This window comes from Bombyx mori, chromosome 28, assembly GCF_030269925.1.
Source record: "Bombyx mori chromosome 28, ASM3026992v2".
In the NCBI taxonomy this organism is placed as follows: Eukaryota; Metazoa; Arthropoda; class Insecta; order Lepidoptera; family Bombycidae; genus Bombyx; species Bombyx mori.
In genome coordinates, this window is record NC_085134.1 from 8,524,048 (window position 1) to 8,542,734 (window position 18,687).

At 39.6% G+C, this 18,687-nt stretch overlaps 1 protein-coding gene and 1 long non-coding RNA gene across 6 annotated transcripts in view; one reads left to right on the forward strand and one right to left on the reverse strand.

Moving 5' to 3' along the window:
* The first annotated feature begins 276 nt into the window (after nucleotides 1-276).
* Nucleotides 277-18,687, forward strand: part of LOC101745709 (ATP-dependent RNA helicase DHX30) — a 29,231-nt gene continuing 10,820 nt past the window's right edge. Inside the window, exons 1-13 of one of the 5 annotated variants that reach the window (XM_062676811.1) lie at nucleotides 1,511-1,637; nucleotides 2,085-2,112; nucleotides 2,343-2,498; nucleotides 2,968-3,166; nucleotides 3,537-3,757; nucleotides 5,807-5,893; nucleotides 6,647-6,700; nucleotides 7,037-7,181; nucleotides 11,961-12,153; nucleotides 13,541-13,658; nucleotides 14,937-15,093; nucleotides 16,631-16,790; nucleotides 17,986-18,140. In XM_062676811.1, coding sequence (XP_062532795.1) covers nucleotides 1,590-1,637; nucleotides 2,085-2,112; nucleotides 2,343-2,498; nucleotides 2,968-3,166; nucleotides 3,537-3,757; nucleotides 5,807-5,893; nucleotides 6,647-6,700; nucleotides 7,037-7,181; nucleotides 11,961-12,153; nucleotides 13,541-13,658; nucleotides 14,937-15,093; nucleotides 16,631-16,790; nucleotides 17,986-18,140 — 1,721 coding nt within the window. In that variant the 5' untranslated portion in view covers nucleotides 1,511-1,589. Of the gene's footprint in view, nucleotides 1,638-2,084; nucleotides 2,113-2,342; nucleotides 2,499-2,967; nucleotides 3,167-3,536; nucleotides 3,758-5,806; nucleotides 5,894-6,646; nucleotides 6,701-7,036; nucleotides 7,182-11,960; nucleotides 12,154-13,540; nucleotides 13,659-14,936; nucleotides 15,094-16,630; nucleotides 16,791-17,985; nucleotides 18,141-18,687 lie in introns of all 5 variants that reach the window. The other 4 variants (XM_038021180.2, XM_062676810.1, XM_038021182.2 and 1 more) reach the window with 4 other exon arrangements.
* Nucleotides 8,165-9,671, reverse strand: LOC134201610 (uncharacterized). The gene is made up of 2 exons (XR_009976974.1): nucleotides 8,747-9,671; nucleotides 8,165-8,305 (listed from the first exon to the last, which is right to left on the reverse strand). It is a non-coding gene; the product is annotated as an uncharacterized LOC134201610 (long non-coding RNA).

Here is an 18,687-nt window from a genome sequence, read left to right on the forward strand (position 1 = left end):
TTTTGTTAAGTTCATTTTGGTATATGAATGGTTACGTAATGAATAAACTTGTTTCAATTATTTTACATCAACATGTGACAGAATTTATGACCTGACTAGGTACATACCACCGAACTAAAACAGCCATTCTGCAAAAACTGGATTGAATGACCTGGAGTGACCTTAAATATATGCGGGCCGCGTGAACACCACACGTGCATGAGTCATGATGGAAATTATGCAAGTTTTGTACAATGTTACCTCGATGAAAGTGTTACTCCTAATCATGGAAGGTAGAGGTAAGGAAAACCGTCTATATGGGAGAAGCTTGAAAAAGTGTCCCACTTTCAGTACTAAATAACGGTAAAAAAAATCCTCCAGAATGTCGCCAGCATAGGCACAGGATATGATATGAATTGAGCAGTTGTTAACTGATTGAAGTATGCTGAGTTAGGAAATTTAATATATTTAATGACTATAATTAATGAATATATTTAGAGTAGTTAGTGACAGTGTAATATACCAGACCTCACATGTTTACTGAGTCCAAACTAATTTCGTCAATGTAACCTAAAATTGGTAAATGGTAAAAATTGTGGTAAAACGTGGAGACATCGATTGCATTTTCTTATCAGCTTTAAATAACATACTTTTTGTGCTTTTGTAGTGCATGCAGTTATTTCGTCCTTTTTTATTTATCTATCTTATTATAATAACTTTCAGCGCCTTTTTTAAAATTGACCCGGTTGCTACTGTAGCGCCACCCTTAATTAGCAAATTTTAATGGATACTTTTGCACACACAGAGAAGGTTCTCTTTACCTCTACCCTCCACACTCCTAATAATAGGATATATTTATAAGTATGCACGGATAGGTGTTACCATTCACCTATTTCTACCGCAATAGTCTAGTCCCTGTTAGAAAGAAACGATTGTCGTTATATTATATTACCATTGAGACTTCAACATCATGTCTCAAGATAGGCTAAGGCCAAATTTACGTTTTGACGTAGTTGCTAGTAGTTGGACTCTAGACCATAACAATTTTAATAGACTGTGAGCTCGTAGTCGCATTAATGCAATAAAAAAATGTAAATCCGCTCTCAGCTTCGGATTCCGAAAAGTTACGATTCTGGAGCTCTAGACAGATTTTGTGCTATTCAAGGGACATATGAACTTTGTAAGAACGAGTGCCGTAGAACAAAGTTTAGTGATGTGATGGTGATGTGTCATAATAAGTATAAATGCAAACTGGCTAAAACACTACAGTCCAGGCCTTTAAATATTAATAAAAAAGTCAACAAGGTGTTCTCGAAAACAAATAAATTTAGTTATTAATATTTACATGAAAGTTTGTCTTGTTAAGCTGGGTTTTGATAGAATATAAAGTTTACAATAATTGATGTTTGGCATAAACAATTTGAATTCTCAACCTATATAATACGTTAATATGAAATAAGACTGTATTTTAGGTTAGGTTCATAGAAAAGTTAGAGACGGATCTAATATTAAGAAAAATATTATCTTATTGAACAGTCGATCAAAATTCAGTATGTTTTTGTGTAAGAGTTCAGTGACTAGATCAAGTATTTGGACAAAATATAACTTTTATGATAGCTTGCTTAATAATGTCGGCCAGCGATACCGGGGTTATATCAGTAAGTAGTAATAATTATGTCATAATTTATTCATAAAATGAATAAATTATGACATAATTTATTCATTTGAATGAATAAATTGAAATTGTCCATTGTGTATGAAATTGTCCATTAATAGAAGCAAATAAAATTTTGATCATTGTATCTGTTGAAGGGCATTTACGATGATGTTCCTTACATTACATCATCTTCAGGACTATTATTTCAATTACACAGCAGAATAAAAGTTTGAATTAAAAAAAAAACTAAGAATATAAAAATGAAACAGTAAGCTTGATGCTGGCAGCATTGCCAGCTAAAATGGAAAACAAATTTAGCAAAGCACCTTTCCATTTTAGAAATAGTAATGCTTTTTTCTTTAGTCAAAATAATTTCTCTACTCTATGGAATGCTTTCTTTAATACCTAAAGAGTCTATTAAATGGCGAATAATGGAAAAGAAAAGCAGAACAAATCCTCATTTCTTTTTTTTTACAGTAAGTTACATAGTCAAGATATTTTCTTCATATAATTATTCCTTAAAGAATCGGAACCATGACCCTCACCATCAAGGACTAACTATTGCACCGCTGAATTAATAATGTTGATATATAAAATAGCGTGTCTACTCTCATGTCTAAATAATATTCACATTCAAATTCGGTTTCACAATATTGAGTTGTATTTTATTTTAAATTACAAAATTAATGGTGAAATATATTTTCAGGTTTTCAAAAACTGGCGAAAACCACAATATTTAGTAGTAATAAAAACATATTTACACAAGCCAATAAATTAAAAATCAACTTCCCTCTCAGAAAATTATCTTCAAACATATTGAGTGGAGATGAAAGAAATTTGCAGAGCGCTCAAGAAGAAAAAGGTACAATTATATAAAAACTACATTTACTACTTTTACTACAGATATAAATTAACTATTACCACATGTATATATGTCTATGACTCTTAGACAGCTAGGATTACCACCAGCATTAGCTCAAAATTGGAAGAATCTTAGTAGTAAGCTGACAAATAGTACCATTAATTATATGGATGTAATAATAAAGGTCCTTTCGAGTTACAGTAGTATGAATATGGCTTAGTGTTACAGTTAGTGTAGTATGGACATGCGATGGGTGAGAGGAGATGTATAGAAATGGTAGTGCAAGGTAGAGGGAGAAGAGGTAGCCTTTCTATAATAATACTATTAAGACTTGAGAAATATGACTCAATGTGTTTGGTTTTGGTAATCATTTGATACTGGTAGGCAGTGAGAGCTTCTTCCCATCTCACATATCATTGTAAAAGTAAGCACAAGTATAAATATTCTAAATATTGATCAATGATTTCAGATCTCAATATAATATCAAAAATATTTCCGCAACCTCGTGTAACACTTAATATATTACAATCGAGGACTCCAGAGAAAGTGTTTGAAGTGTTTTATAAACAGAACATAGTGACACTGAAAGGGAAAAAGAAGAAAACGTTACAGAATGATTGGAACTGCACATATGCTTTCGTTTGGCCAGAGAAGGTTAAATTTGAAAGGTAAGAAGTTGTTTGCTGAAGAATAACTGTAATCTTTCAAATTCCGGGGACAAGTCTTGCTAATTGTAATTTGTATCAATATTGTACCACTAAAGCACCTAAATAACAATTGAACATGAGTGGATGAAGGGGATATGATACAATTTGTTAATTTTGAGAAAATGGCCAACAAAAGTTTGTTGCTTATTGTACTTTTTCTTGGTAGATAACTCCTTGATCTCATGAAATTTCTAAAAATAGCCTTTAATCTTAGGATATTAAGGTCTAATATGGTAAAAACTTAAAAATCTTAAAAACGGTACTTAACCCCTTCATTCACTCATGTCTTCAATTATAATCGAGAAGTGAAATATTTTTTTCAATCCAACAGCACCGCAATTTCAAAACGTATGGCCGCAGAAAAGGCTGCGTCAAAGGCCCTGCATTGGCTGTACATCAACAATCGAATAGACGAAAACGGAGCGCCAATATATGACAGAGACGTATTGAATGACATCAGGGGTAATCTGAATGAACCAATACAGATTACCATCAGCGATAAATCAATGGAGAGAATTGACAAAATATGGAATGATTATGAGAGTGGAATAAGTAGGTTTGTTTGTTTTTTTTTTGTAGTTTTTTATCTTATACCTTTAAACGAGCAATTCTTGTATAATATATATGTATAATCTGAATCTCGGTAACGGCTCCAACGATTTTCATAAAATTTAGTATACAGAGGATTTCGGGGGCGATAAATCGATCTAGCTAAGATTTATTTTCAGAAAATGTTGTTTTATTTGTGTTTTCAATAATCAACTTTATCGATAATCAACTTTATGACTCTTCCCGACATCTATTGGCGAATAATAATACTATTTTTCTTAATTGAGGGCAACTAACCGCTTTAAAGACACAACAAGGTGGCGTTATAAAAAAAAATATCATCATCTAGTTTATATTTAATTTGCTAAGCAGTAAAACGCATGGAGATATTGTTACCCAGAATTTGGATGTCACAGGTCAGAGGTTCATGATGATAACAAACTGATTATTAAACAGGCATATGAAATGTAATTGAGATTTTAATTGTAAGTTTCAATGGTATTAACGGTTTTTTTTTTTTTTTGCTTAGGTGAGTGGACGAGCTCACAGCCCACCTGGTGTTAAGTGGTGACTGGAGCCCATAGACATCTCCAACGTAAATGCGCCACCCACCTTGAGATATAAGTTCTAAGGTCTCATGTTTTAGTTACACATTACAGTAATATAATTCAGTATTAACGTTGTGGAATTTACAGAATCTCGTAATCACTCAAAATCACATAACATTAATGGCACCAGGCCACCTCTTCTCATGTGTGTTGTAAAAGGCTATTAAATGATACATCAGAGAACGGACTTAATTGATTGCAATTAACAATTGTCAATTATCTATTTTAAATATAAACTATTGCTACCACAAAGCAGTCATGTGTTTCGGCATGAAAGGTGAAACAGCTGTTATATATTATATAGCTGTTATATATATGTTATATATAGAAGTCGTCGTGGCCTAAAGGATAAGACGTCCGGTGCATTCGTATCGAGCGATGCACTGGCGTTCGAATCCCGCAGGCGGGTACCAATTTTTCTAATGAAATACGTACTTAACAAATGTTCACGATTGACTTCCACGGTGAAGGAATAACATCGTGTAAAAAAAATCAAACCCGCAAAATTCTAATTTGCGTAATCACTGGTGGTAGGACCTCTTGTGAGTCCGCACGGGTAGGTACCACCGCCCTGCCTATTTCTGCCGTGAAGCAGTAATGCGTTTCGGTTCGAAGGGTGGGGTAGCCGTTATAACTATACTGAGACCTAAGAACTTATATCTCAAGGTGGGTGGCGCATTTACGTTGTAGATATCTATGGGCTCCAGTAATCACTTAACACCAGATGGGTTGTGAGCTCGTCCACCCACCTAAACAATAAAAAAAAAAAAAGCTAAGAACATTCACAAATCTAATCAAACCAAAAATATATCTACATCACCTAAGTGACTAACTGACCTTATTAAAAAAAAATTGCTTTCGAATATATGATAGATACGCTGCTGCATATGCGGTATTAAGTATCATTATTATATTATTTATTATATCCAACTAACTTTTACTGGTACGGAAAACTATTATAGAGGCTTTATAATCGCAATGAAACCCAAAATAATGATTTTTAGAATTTTTGTCTGTTTGTTTATTTTATTTATTTTTATTTATTTATTTATGTACACACAGAAAACAAGACATAGTACAGAGTAATAGGAAAATTATCGACAAAGGCACTGCTTATTTCTTTAAGAAATCTCTTCAAGCAGACCTGCGACAGGATAATGAGAATAATAATAAAAAGTGATGAGTGTGTGTAGAACAAATAACACATAACTAAAATAACAAATACTACATGAGAATTATAGTAATGCACATACACATAGCAAATATTATAAGTAATTAAGTAATAATAAGTAGTAAAATTAAGTAATAAAGTTTGTCTGTGCGCTTGTGCATGCTAATCTCAGAAGCAGCTTAAGGTAAATAAATAACTTGCGTGCGTAATGCACGCTCATGATTCAAAATTTGGTTGCTTATCTTTAGATACTAAAGTACGCTTTTGTTGTAGAAGAAATATACGAGGCCACCTTCAAAGAAGCGAGGCAAAGGCTGCTGCAGACCTCACTTGTGACTAAAGATTCGACCATAGACGAAGGTCAGTTTTTTTTTCTACCTAAACTGATAGCCTTGAGAGGCTATATCAGCGGAACCTTAACTAGTAGGTGAGCTCGCGGGGCTTAAACCTGACGACGTTGCTAACACGAACCCTAGCAAGAGCCGTGCTTCGCAGAATCTACCACCGGATCGGAAACGCGACCCACTGAGAAGATCCGGCGAGAAACTCAGTGGGCTGTGTCTGAGGGTCAATTTACTCGTCGAGCCCTTCGTCGCTCTAGCATACGACCGATTTGATGGTGAGTGGTTACCGTCGCCCATGAACATCAGCATCGTCTGAGGCACGGTCAATACGCTTCCTGCCAAAATAGTACAGCATAGAGATACACAAGCTAATCAAAAAACAACCTTAATGCACTATAATTTAAAGTAGACATGACTGACAGAATGATAGAGAAAACGATACTAAATAATATAGTTGCGCCGGTCATCATCATTATCCTGCCCTTCTCCCAGTCACCTGGGGTCGGCGCAACATGTTATCTCCTTCCATACTCATCTATCATATACCATTTCTTCGCTCACTCCCCTCTTACACATATCGTCTTTCACGCAATCCATCCATTTCTTCTTAGGTCTACCCCTTCCTCTATATCCTTCCACATTCATAGTTAACACTCTCTTACCAACCTCATTTTCATTTCGTCTCATCACATGTCCATACCATCCCAAACCGTTGCGCAAGTTGCGCCGATACATATGTACATACATTTTATTAACTTTTTTATTTCAGATGATTACTCGGATAATGTTTTCGAAAAGGAAAACAGTACCAACGATGTTTTTGGTAAGTTGGTTTTTTTTGTGAACTGTTTACTACAAGCGGATCGAGACCACGCTCTGGACAGAGCTTCTGGGATTGGTCCAAAAAGCCCATGGACATCTGGGTTACATTAGATTCCTGAAGGTTGATGATGATGATTGGATGAAACATCAATAAAATTTCATCCAGCTCCAATTCATTTGACACCAAACTAGTTGTTTTTCTTTTGTTAAACGAATACTTCCCTAAAAGACTCCAATCCGCTTCTAAAAATAGTTACAATATAGAGAAATTAAAAAATTAAAATGTTGCCAGAGTATTAGAACTAATATATTTTTTTAAATTTCGTTCTTAAATTAGAACAAAAAAACAACGTCCATCCCGTGTACGGAAGGATCATAACGGAGCCGTCGGAAAACACATTAACGAAACGCGAGAGAACTCTGACAAGGAAATTTGAACTTTACGACGCCGAGAAAACTCCTTTGCCCATCGATGGATACGCGTAAGTGAATAAGCTACAATTTTTCTTGTCATTTATTGAATGTTATGTTTTTTTGGTGTTAAATGCCATGAATGGATCTAACTACTACTGATCAGATAGTTAGGCCGTCGGGCCTGATTATTATGTGGCTAATAACATTGTCAACATCAGCATCTGTCATGGAAGTTATATAGATATTCTACGTAGGGCTACCCGCGATCTTGGCGCTTGCAACACCGCCGAAATATTGGGAACTAGTTCAATATAAAAAACGTAGATACCCTTAAATAATTCCGTCTATAATTCGTGGCCTAAGTCGTGTGGCCTAAAGGGTAAGACGTCCGGTGTAATCGTAACGAGCGATGCGACGGTGCCGGTGTTCGAATCCCGCAGGCAGGTACCAAATTTTCTAATGAAATACGTTTTTAATAAATGTTCACGAACGACTCTCGCGGTGTAGGAGAAGCGCTTAATAAAAATGAAATCGACAAAAATTATAATTTGCATAATCACGGGCCTCTTGTGAACCAGCTCAAGTAGGTACCACCGTCCTGCCCGTTTGTACTGTGCAGTACTTTGAAGCTTGGGGCAGTCGTTGTACTCTAGGATGACGCCGCGAGTCTGGTTGTAGCGTTGACCGCGGTAACCCCCCCTACTCTGACCGGGTTCTGACCCCGGACGGAGATCGGACGTCGGATGTAAGAGTGCAGGAGACTCGTTTAGTGCGGTAGGGCCCTAAAATACCCTTGGGCCCGCGGTCTCGCAGTCGTGGACCAGTCCCACATACCTCGTGCACGCCCTAGGCCCGGAGACCTCGTAGGAGGTTCGGCCCCGGCCCGAAAAAAAAGCCGTACTGTAAACATGAGACTTAATTAAATAGAACGGGTGTCAAAGTGGGCGGCGAAATTTACGTTGTTGATGTCCAAGAACATCAGGTGGGCGGTGAACTTGTCCGTTCATTCAAGTTATATGACACAATTAGTGAGATAAACTAAAGAAAGAGAGAGAGAGAATATACTTTCTTGCACACTGAAACACAATTAACATTTTAAAAAAAACAGTCATCAGGCAGATATAGTTGTACAATAGGCGGCCTTATCGCTAAAAGCGATCTCTTGCAGACAGCCGTTTTATTTACAGAAATTCTGAAAAGATAAAGACACAACAGGTAAATGAATTGGAAACTCGAGATAAGGTAATGTGCATACGGGGAATTCCGTAAAAATCTTGCCTCATTGGAAACGATCGGTGATGACGTCATAGAGCTTACAATCGTGCTCTGCCCTCGGAATCGCGGTCGCTCCCGACCCATTAACCGTATCTGACCTCGTCGCGAACTGCTCGGGGTATACGGCGTCGGGCCACGTGACCTAGACCTGTTGACCTCGTCATCCGACCTTGAACCGGGTCGTGATAATAATATCCGGAATCATGCGGATTTGTGTCTGCCAGCGTGGATGAGTGGACTTAAAGTGGTTACCGATGTCCGAAGTTACAGAAACAAGGTCATAATAGTCTTTAGGGAAAATACTATAGTTTTAACATTTAATTTGGTGCTGACCAATTAATTTAAGTAATCAATATACCCGGTCGCACTCTCCCGGCTCGTCCGCACCTCTGCTTGGCGGCGGCCTGCGACACCCACGCCGTCTCCAGACATAATGTACCTGCAGCCAAATGTAGCTATGTCACACTCTACAGCTAACTGTAAACTGACGCACTAAATGTACCTTGATACTGAAGTTTTAACTACAGTAGATAATCCAATTAGGCAACACTAAAATTAAATAAGGCAACACTGAAGTTTTTTTTTATTGCTTAGAGGGATGGACGTGCCCACAGCCCACCTGGTGTTAAGTGGTTACTGGAGCCCATAGACATCTACAACGTAAATGCGCCACCCACCTTGAGATATAAGTTCTAAGGTCTCAGTATTGTTACAACGGCTGCCCCACCCTTCAAACCGAAACGCATTACTGCTTCACGGCAGAAATAGGCAGGATGGTGGTACCTACCCGTGCGGACTCACAAGAGGTCCTACCACCAGTAGAGAGTTGTTATTTCTATATCGCCATGGTGAGCGATTTGATTGTGCCCCTAGCGTTGTCGATGCCCATAAGCGACTGGAAATTACTATCGTGGAATCGTTTGCCCAATACAGCAAAAAATATTGTTATAGTTTGCTTAATCTATGTTCTTCTCTACGAGTCTTTTTTATTTTGTCTATTTAGTTTTTCTTCAGGTTTAAATGTGTAATAACGGTGGTTTTTTAACTGTTTAATATCTGTGAAAGTGCACAAATGTGGGAAAATGAAACAAAGCCACTGGACGTAACTTCTCGGGATCCTCCAAAAAGTCCACTAAAGAAATCTCAGTAAATGACCACCATTTTACTGAGATTATATTTCATCCCATATCATCTCATCTCATTTCATTTCATCCCAGTTGATTAATGTTTCAAATTAATCATCTTCATTTCATTTCACTGCATATTATCATTTTTCATAAAAATAAAAATAACACATGACTTAAAGGTCTTAGTTACCAGGTCATAAAATCCCCTAATAAAAAATCTAGTTTACGTCACGGTCGTTCACGTGACGTCATGATAAAAGCGACAGTGAACGTTGAAAGCCAATTTCAACTTTCTCTATCATTCGCGTTATATCCGTGACGCGGCTCACGTTCGACTTTATTTGAAACGTCACTGGTAGGGTTGCCGAACTTTACAATTTTAAATAATATCTCTTTTTTTAATACGCTTTTATTAGCTTCAGACGTATGTATGTTTGTAAGGGTATCTTTGAACATGATTTTGACCCCCTTCAAAACGTCGGATTAACTTGAAATTAGGTATACTTATTAAGGACCGATGAGAATTTAATATTAATAATTATTGAAAAAAATATTGAAAAATTTGAAATTCAACTAAAAAATTTATTTTCTATTTTTTAATTGGATTTTCTATAAAAGCGTGTATTGTTAGTTTTTTTTTAAACTATTATTTATTTTTTAATATTTCGGCAATTGGCAGTACGTCTAAAGTTTAATTTGATCGGTGGTAGGGCTTATTGTGATCCTGCAAATATGGGTATGACCATCGGGCACATTTCTGCTTAAGGCTATTTAAAAGATAGGGTAGCCATTAGACAGTACAATTAAGGCTTAGAACTCATCTCCGTCGCAGCAAATGAACCGTAGGTTCAATCGTTCGCTCAAGAATAAAAAAAAATCTAATGTCCAAAATAAATCAAGCACGGTCCGTGATCGAAGTCCAAAGTTAAGATAGCCTGTGGTAGTGGATACCAGACACTGACATACACACTTATATACGTTTAAATAAATATATACATATATCTATACTAATATTATAAAGAGGAAAGATTTGTTTGTTTGTTTGTATTGAATAGGTAGGTAAAATTCTTTCACTGTTTAGAAGCTATACTATTCCCGAGTGACATAGGCTAAAATCTTTTTTGAAAAAAATTAAGGAACCTTACTAAAACTCCAATAACCCAAGGTGTAAAAAGATTACCTACCTAAAATATTTACATCGCGTGCCCTGCGAAAACTATTGATAATAGAATAAAATAATGTACTACGACTTTGTAGAACACATTATTATTTAGAAAAGTGTCGCGACAGCATAAATATGTATAACTATTATAGGTATGCCGCAATAAGTGTTCTTTTATTTAAAAAAATAAAACTACGTCAAATATCGTTGAAATTTTTGTTAAAGACCCGAGCGGAGTCGAAGCGGGCCCCTAGTAGATAATAAACACCCAGACATAGAGCAAACAAGACTGTTCATCAAAGAAACGTTTGCCCGATGTGGGAATCGAGCCAACGACCCTAGGCTCTAAAGTCAGGGGCTCTTAACCACAGCACCATCGAGTCAGTCGAATAAGTCAACACTGTTAACTACGTCAGTCGCGCTTACGTCGGAATACTCGCGTCGCGTGACGTCATCATGACGGATACACTTTCACTGGTTCACGTTTTCGTTGACCTAATGCTGACTTTCACTAACTTGCACGTCGAATATCTGTGTTAGTATGTCAGATTGAATACGTAAGTGAATGATTGCGACCGGTGGAGAACTTTTTCTTCCTTCACGGGCAAAAATAAGCGTTTAAGGCGATGATCCATCAGACAGTAGGTCTTTTTTTTTCGTCCTACCTACGCTGATAGCCTTGAGAGGCTATTTCAGCTTCTTCTTGACGTGTAGGTGAGCTCACGAGTCTCAAACCGGAGTGTTGTCGAACCCTCCGTCTATCCTAGTAACCTCGAAGGGTTATACCAGCTTAATCTATCATGTAGGTGAGCTCACAGGGCTCAGTTTGGCGAATTTGCTAACGATAGCCCTAGCAAGGGCAGTGCTTCGCTTATCCACTGAGAAGATCCGACGAGAAACTCGGTGGGCTATCCCTGTGAGTTAATTTACTCACTGAACCTTTAATCTCATTCGACGGGTTCGGCGAGGACGGCGATCGGTGCTTGAGGTACCTAAAAGCACCGTTAATGGGTCGGGAGGATCCGAAATTACGTGTTTAGGGCAACGTCGACTGTTTACAATTCGGTCCACAGGATCGGATATGAAAGTAGGTCTAGTTAGTGGGTTAACGGTAGGCAGCGGCTTGACTCTGCCCATGGCATTGCTGAAGTCCATGGGCGACGCTAAGCATTCACCATCAGGTGGGCCGTATGCTCGACTGCCTACAAGGGCTATAAAAAAAAGACAGGTCGAAAGATAGCTATAGACACTTTTCAACAGTAGTGTATTACCACGCATTGCAGTAAGCAAATATCTGAGGCGGTCGAAGCCAGCCGGGTGACTGTGGTTGTGGGGGAAGCTGGCTGTGGGAAGTCCACGCGAGTGCCGATCGCGTTGTTGCAAAACTCCTTGTTGTCGACCGCCATTGTGTCGGAGCCGAGACGCGTGGCCGCCATCGGACTGGCGCAGAGAGTCGCCAGCGAACTAGGGGAGGAGGTGAGATACGACTGTATGACCCTGGCGGAGGGGATCGATGGCCGAATTCATGTTGCTGAAGCTTAATAACATTTCGACAATATAGGCAGATGAGCATACGCCTCAGAGTGTGTGGTTATCGTCGGTTTTTTAAACAAGCTTACAGCCCACCTGGTGTTAAGTGATTACTGGAGCCCATAGACATCTACAACGTAAAGGCACCAGCCACCTTTAGATATAAGTTCTAAGGTCTTAGTATAGTTACAACGGCTGCCGACCCTTCAAACCGAAACGCATTACTGCTTCACGGCAGAAATAGGCAGGGTGGTGGTATCTACCCGTGCGGACTCACAAAAGGTCCTACCACCAGTTACCATGGACATCAACAATGCTAGGGATAGAGCCGAGCCGCTGCCTATCGCTGAGTGATCCTCGTTTGAGAAGGACATATGTTATAGCGTTCAGGAATTACTGCAGAGGGAATTTCACCCCAAAACATCAGGGTACGTTACTGAACAAATTTCTGGAAACTCACTGTAGACAAACGTGCTACAAGGCAGTATGGATGAAGTTTTTTTTTTTTATTGCTTAGATGTGTGGACGAGCTCACAGCCCACCTGGTGTTAAGTGGTTACTGGAGCCCATAGACATCTACAACGTAAATGCGCCACCCACCTTGAGATATAAGTTGTAAGGTCTCAGTATAGTTACAACGGCTGCCCCACCCTTCAAACCGAAACGCATTACTGCTTCACGGCAGAAATAGGCAAGGCGGTGGTACCTACCCGCGCGGACTCACAACAGGTCCTACCACCAGTAATTACGCAAATTATAATTTTGCGGGTTTCACTTTTATTACACGATGTTATTCCTTCACCGTGGAAGTCAATCGTGAACATTTGTTGAGTATGTATTTCATTAGAAAAATTGGTACCCGCCTGCTGGATTCGAACACCGGTGCATCGCTTCAACACGAATGCACCGGACGTCTTATCTTTTCGGCCACGACGACTTAACATCGAAGAGATGAAGTCCGGAGTTGAGCCCGGTGCGATGTTAAAGACGAGATGTAGGGATCTTCTCAAAGAATTCTTCAGAACATTCTGCATGTAAAGCACAATATAAACCACAAAGTTGTTCTGACTTCATTATTGTTTTATTGTCTTTGTAGGCATACAAGCATACGGTCCACCTGATGGTTAGTGGTTATTGTCGCTCATGGACGTCAGCAATGCCAAGGGTGCAGCCAAGTCGTCCATTTTCAGGGTTGGATATAGTGTCAAAATGGTTTTTGGCATACCTGACCTCTATAATCATAATTTTTTTTAAATATCAATAGTGCGATTCAGATCTATTATTGCCTGATTACCAAGTGTTTTCGTCTTCTCGTGAACATCTGAATTTCCAGGTTGGAGAAACAGTCGGTTATCAAGTGCGCTTGCACTCGAAGCCGCCGCGGCCACCCGCCGGCTCCGTGCTCTACTGCACCAGCGGGGTCCTGCTGAGGAGGCTGCAGGCCAACCCAGGTTGGTACGTACTGCCTTGTAACCCGATCATGCCGACGAGATGTAATTACCGCCAGATTGTCAGCAATTAGTTACCTTGAAGTCGTCGTGGCCTAACGGATAAGACGTCCGGTGCACTCGTGTCGAGCGATGCACCGGTGTTCGAATCTCAGGCGGGTACCAATTTTTCTAATGAATTATGGACTCAACAAATGTTCACGATTGACTTCCACGGTGAAGGAATAACATCGTGTAATAAAAATGAAACCTGCAAAATTATAATTTGCGTAATTACTGGTGGTAGGACCTCTTGTGAGTCCACACGAGTAGGTACCACCGCCCTGCCTATTTCTGCCGTGAAGCAGTAATGCGTTTCGGTTTGAAGGGTGGGGCAGCCGTTGTAACTATACTTGAGACCTTAGAACTTATATCTCAAGGTGGGTGGCGCGTCTACGTTGTAGATGTCTATGGGCTCCAGTAACCACCTAACATCAGGTGGGCTGTGAGCTCGTCCAACTACCTAGCAATAAATAAAAAAATCGACGTTTGCGTTGCCATAGCTGTGACGTAGTTGCCAATTAGTAGGGTACCTTGCTGGAACATAGGGTCTTCACAAGTTTTGCCCTGAAAATAGGCTATATAAGCCATCTCCGAGCGCCAAATCGACGGTTAGGGGTCAAAGTGGTCGCCATGGCTGAAATCGGTCGGATGAATCATCATCATAATCATCACAAGTTGTCTCATCTAGCTCTCCACGACCAGATCTTCACCTGCTACGTGGTTACCACTCAAACGCGATTGATGCTGCGTTGACTCCAAAAATAAGTATACCATGATATATGCAAAAATGTTTACATGGCGAGCACAGTGGTGACACAGCTGTTTGTATAGTAATTTAGACTTTTAGTCTCATCGTGATGTCCATGGGCTCCGGCGAGAACTTAACCCTAGATGAGCTGTAAGCTCGTTCGCCTATGCAATAAAGTCGGATTGAGATCGAAAGACGTGAAAAGAAAAGATACAAAGATAATTTATGATATCAGAACTGCCAAGACGTGCTTTATCAATACAAAGGTTCAGACAAGCATCACTTGTCTGTCACGTAAGTTAACGTTTCACTAGGGGGTCGTTGACTCCGCGCCATTTGACTTTGTCCTACATTGCTTGCCCAAAAAAATATCCTAAAATCTGATCTGTTACGTAAGTTAATGTTTCACTAGGGGTCGTTGACTCCGTGCCAGTCGACTTTGTCCTACATTGCTTGCCCAAACAAAGACCCTAAACTTGTTTTTTTTTCAGGTCTCGTAGGCTGCACTCACGTGCTCATAGATGAGGCTCACGAGAGGGACGTGAACACCGATGTGACCTTATTGCTTTTGAAAAGAGCTTTGAAGATCAATTCGGAGCTTAAAGTCGTTATAATGAGCGCCACGCTTGATGTCGACGTGTTCACTAGGTACGTAGTAAATGCCTTATTGTTATTAGTTTGTTTGTTCATCACGTCTTAAGATGGGCGGCGGCGTTCATGTTGTTCTATCTATGGGATATGTTAGCCACTTAATAACAGGCGGGTCAATTTATTAATTACTGTCTCTTGTATATGTTTGTAGAAAGTCGCTTTCTTGTTTAGTTAGTCGTCTTAGGCTCCCCGCGCACTAGGCAGCCCGGCTGCGGCAACCGAAATATTTGAGCAGCCAGTTATAGCAGCCAGCCGACGCCAATTTATGATCTTTTCGTCGAGCGATTTGGACTTTATCTCGTAAAAAACGCAAAACAAAGAAAAGACACTGGATTCATTCTCTTTTTCTAGAACGGCATTCAAAAGGCTTATTCTATAACTATTTTAATAATGTTCATACATACCCAGACGGTTTTTTTAAATACAAGAGATTGTACAAGCATGCTGTGTCGTATACCTAGCATTTGGCAAAACGAATATGCATTGGCCGCTACAGCAAGTGCGCGGGGACTGACAGCAGCCACATACATTGGCCAACACTCGCTCTGGGTGCCGTGCAACAGGCTGACTAAGTGCGCGGGGAGTCTTAGTGCCTCTTCAGGTTCAAACATGCGGCTTGTGAATGACCATCGCATGCGACCGCTGTCAATAGAATGGATTGTCTTGACGTTCGTCCGCCATGACAGACGCAACTACATTCGGTGTTGCCAGCTCTTAATTAAAATTTTAACTGAATAATAAAGTGTACGAGTAGGATATGTAAATGCGTGCTTGAAAGATAGTTGGCGTCCTGGAGTCAATGGAACTTCTAATACTTTCGTACAACAATGATATTAGTCATCGATACATGTCGGAATGTGAATTTGAGAAATGGTGAAGATCCGGTGATTTATGTGAGTCCGCGCGGGTAGGTACCACCGCCATGCCTATTTCTGCCGTGAAGCAGTAATCCGTTTCGGTTTGTAGGGCGGGGCAGCCGTTATAACTATACTGAGACCTTAGAACTCGTATCTCAAGGTGTGTGGCGCATTTGCGGCGTAGATGTCTATGGGCTCCAGTAACCACTTAACACCAGATGGACTGTGAGCTCGTCCACCCATCTAAACAATAAAAAAAAGATCAGTATCAGTATTGATGTTGATAGTGGTACTGACACGTCCCAGTGAAAGAGTCCGTGTACATTACATGTTGCGTGCGTATTTAAAAACAGGGAATTCCCCGGTTAACAGATTAAAGCTACCAGTTAAATTTAGTGGAATACAAGACGATCATAAAAATATCCAAATAAATTAGAACTATCAAAATTAACTGTGTTTCATTATTTGGAAAGGTTGCAAGGCGTTATATACAAATTATTGATGGTGTTATAAATTTGAAGCTGGCAACAATGGTCACTTGTGTCGATTTCCATACGAAAAAAAAAATTCATTGTACATTACAATGTGTCAAGGCAATAATTGTTAGTTTTATTTAACTGAATGTCTACAAATTTTTACTTTAGCATCCATAAATAAATTTTGCATTAATATTCCAGATATTTCGGACAATGTCCGGTGATAGCAGTTCCGGGGAGAACTTACCCGGTCGAGGTCACGTATCTCGATGACATACAAAAGAAGTTCAATTTGAATTTGCCCAAAACGATGGAGAGTATCTCGAGGGCGGGCGGTAGACCGACGGTCCACTGCCAAGAGGTACTCGTGTTGCTGAAATATAGCTTTTATCACTAAATACTTAAGGTGCTTTTTGACGAGAACGCAAGCAGTGTGAATTCAGCGGTAGGTAGCGGCTTGGCTCTGCCTCTTGCATTGCTGAATTCCATGGGCGACGGTAACCACTCACCATCAGGTGGGCCGTGTGCGTACAAGGACAATAAAAACAAAAATAATTGTTTTATTTTATTAGTTTAGTGTTCCTTTAGGTTCGATGCGTGTGACAATGGCTTATTAAACATTTAGAATCTGTGTGCGTCTTAAAGCAAGACAAATCAAGATCCACTGAGTTTCTCGCCGGATCTTCTCAGTGGGTCACGATCCGGTGGTAGATTCTACGAAGCACTACTTTTGCTGGGGCCAGTGTTAGCAACTTCTCTTAGGTTGAGAGACTACTCACCTGATCTGTGAGTAGTTTGAATAGCCTATTAGGGCTACCAACGATTAGATAAGGGAAGAAAAGTAGCCAAAGAGCCACTATCATTCTACTTGAGTGTTTCCATGTTTAATTCAATTTTATTACAACTGATTATAGCTTTAAATGAATCATTTGAATATTTTTTTGATTGTTTATATGAGTGGACGTATTTGTGGATTCGAACATCGGCACTGTCGGTACGAATAAATATACCGGGCGTCTTATCCTTTAGGCCAGGGATTAGCAACTTTTTTAATCAATAGGCCAATTTAAATTTAAAATTTCTTTGGCAGGCCGCATATAGATTAACTCTTATTAATAATTTATGAAACTTTATTTATCGTAAATATTAGATAAAAAACAAAAAAAAAACAGAAAATCTAACCGAAATGAGAAAGTCGAGAAAATAAATTCAATTTTAGAAAGACCTGGCGGGCCGCGTGTTGCTCATCCCTGCTTTAGGTCACGACGACTTCAAAATGTATTTATATATTTTTTTTATTGCTTAGTTGAGTCTACGAGCTCACAGCCCACCTGGTTTTAAGTGGTTACTGGAGGCCATAGACATCGATAACGTAAATGCGTCACCCACCTTGAGATAAGTTCTCAGGTCTCAGTATAGTTACAACGGCTGCCCCACCCTTCAAACCGAAACGCATTACTGCTTCACGTCAGAAATAGGTGGAGTGGTGGTACCTACCCACGCGGACTCACAAGAGGTCCTACCACCAGTAATGATAACTTCATTTGTTCGAACAGATAGCCGAAGTGATAAAAGCGATCGACAGAACGCAAGAGGAAGGTGCGATTTTAGTGTTCCTCCCGGGCTGGGCCGAGATAAAATATACGATGCAGATATTAGAAGAGCACTATCGAGGCTCGGACTTGCATATGCTCGTGCCTGTTCATTCCAGGTGAGGCACGACACGACACGACACGACACAGCACGACACGACACACCACAACACGTCACACCAATACACAACAAAACATGACAAACCACGACACGCCACGACACACCACGACACGCCACGCCACGCCACGCCACGCCACGCCACGCCACACCACACCACGCCGCACCGATACAAGACACAACACGACATTCACAAATCAATGTTAATTTAGATCTCATTATTGAGTTTTCCCGATGGGGCCATTGCGAACTGTTGCCTTTTCCGATTTTTAAGTTGTTCGAACAGTACACATTAAATACACGTAAAGAAAACCTTTATACCTTTATTATTTAAAACACTTTAAATTTTCAAAAGGATTTTTCTTCAGTGTCATTCAGTAAAAAAGAGCGTTCAGTTTTGTTTTCGACTACTGGGGGACCACTAGTAATAAATTTGTACTACTGGGGGACCACTACTAAGAAATTTTGACTACTAGGGGACTACTAGTAATTCATTGCGACTACTGTTGGACCATTAGTAGTAATAAGTAATGAAGTGGTCGTTATGG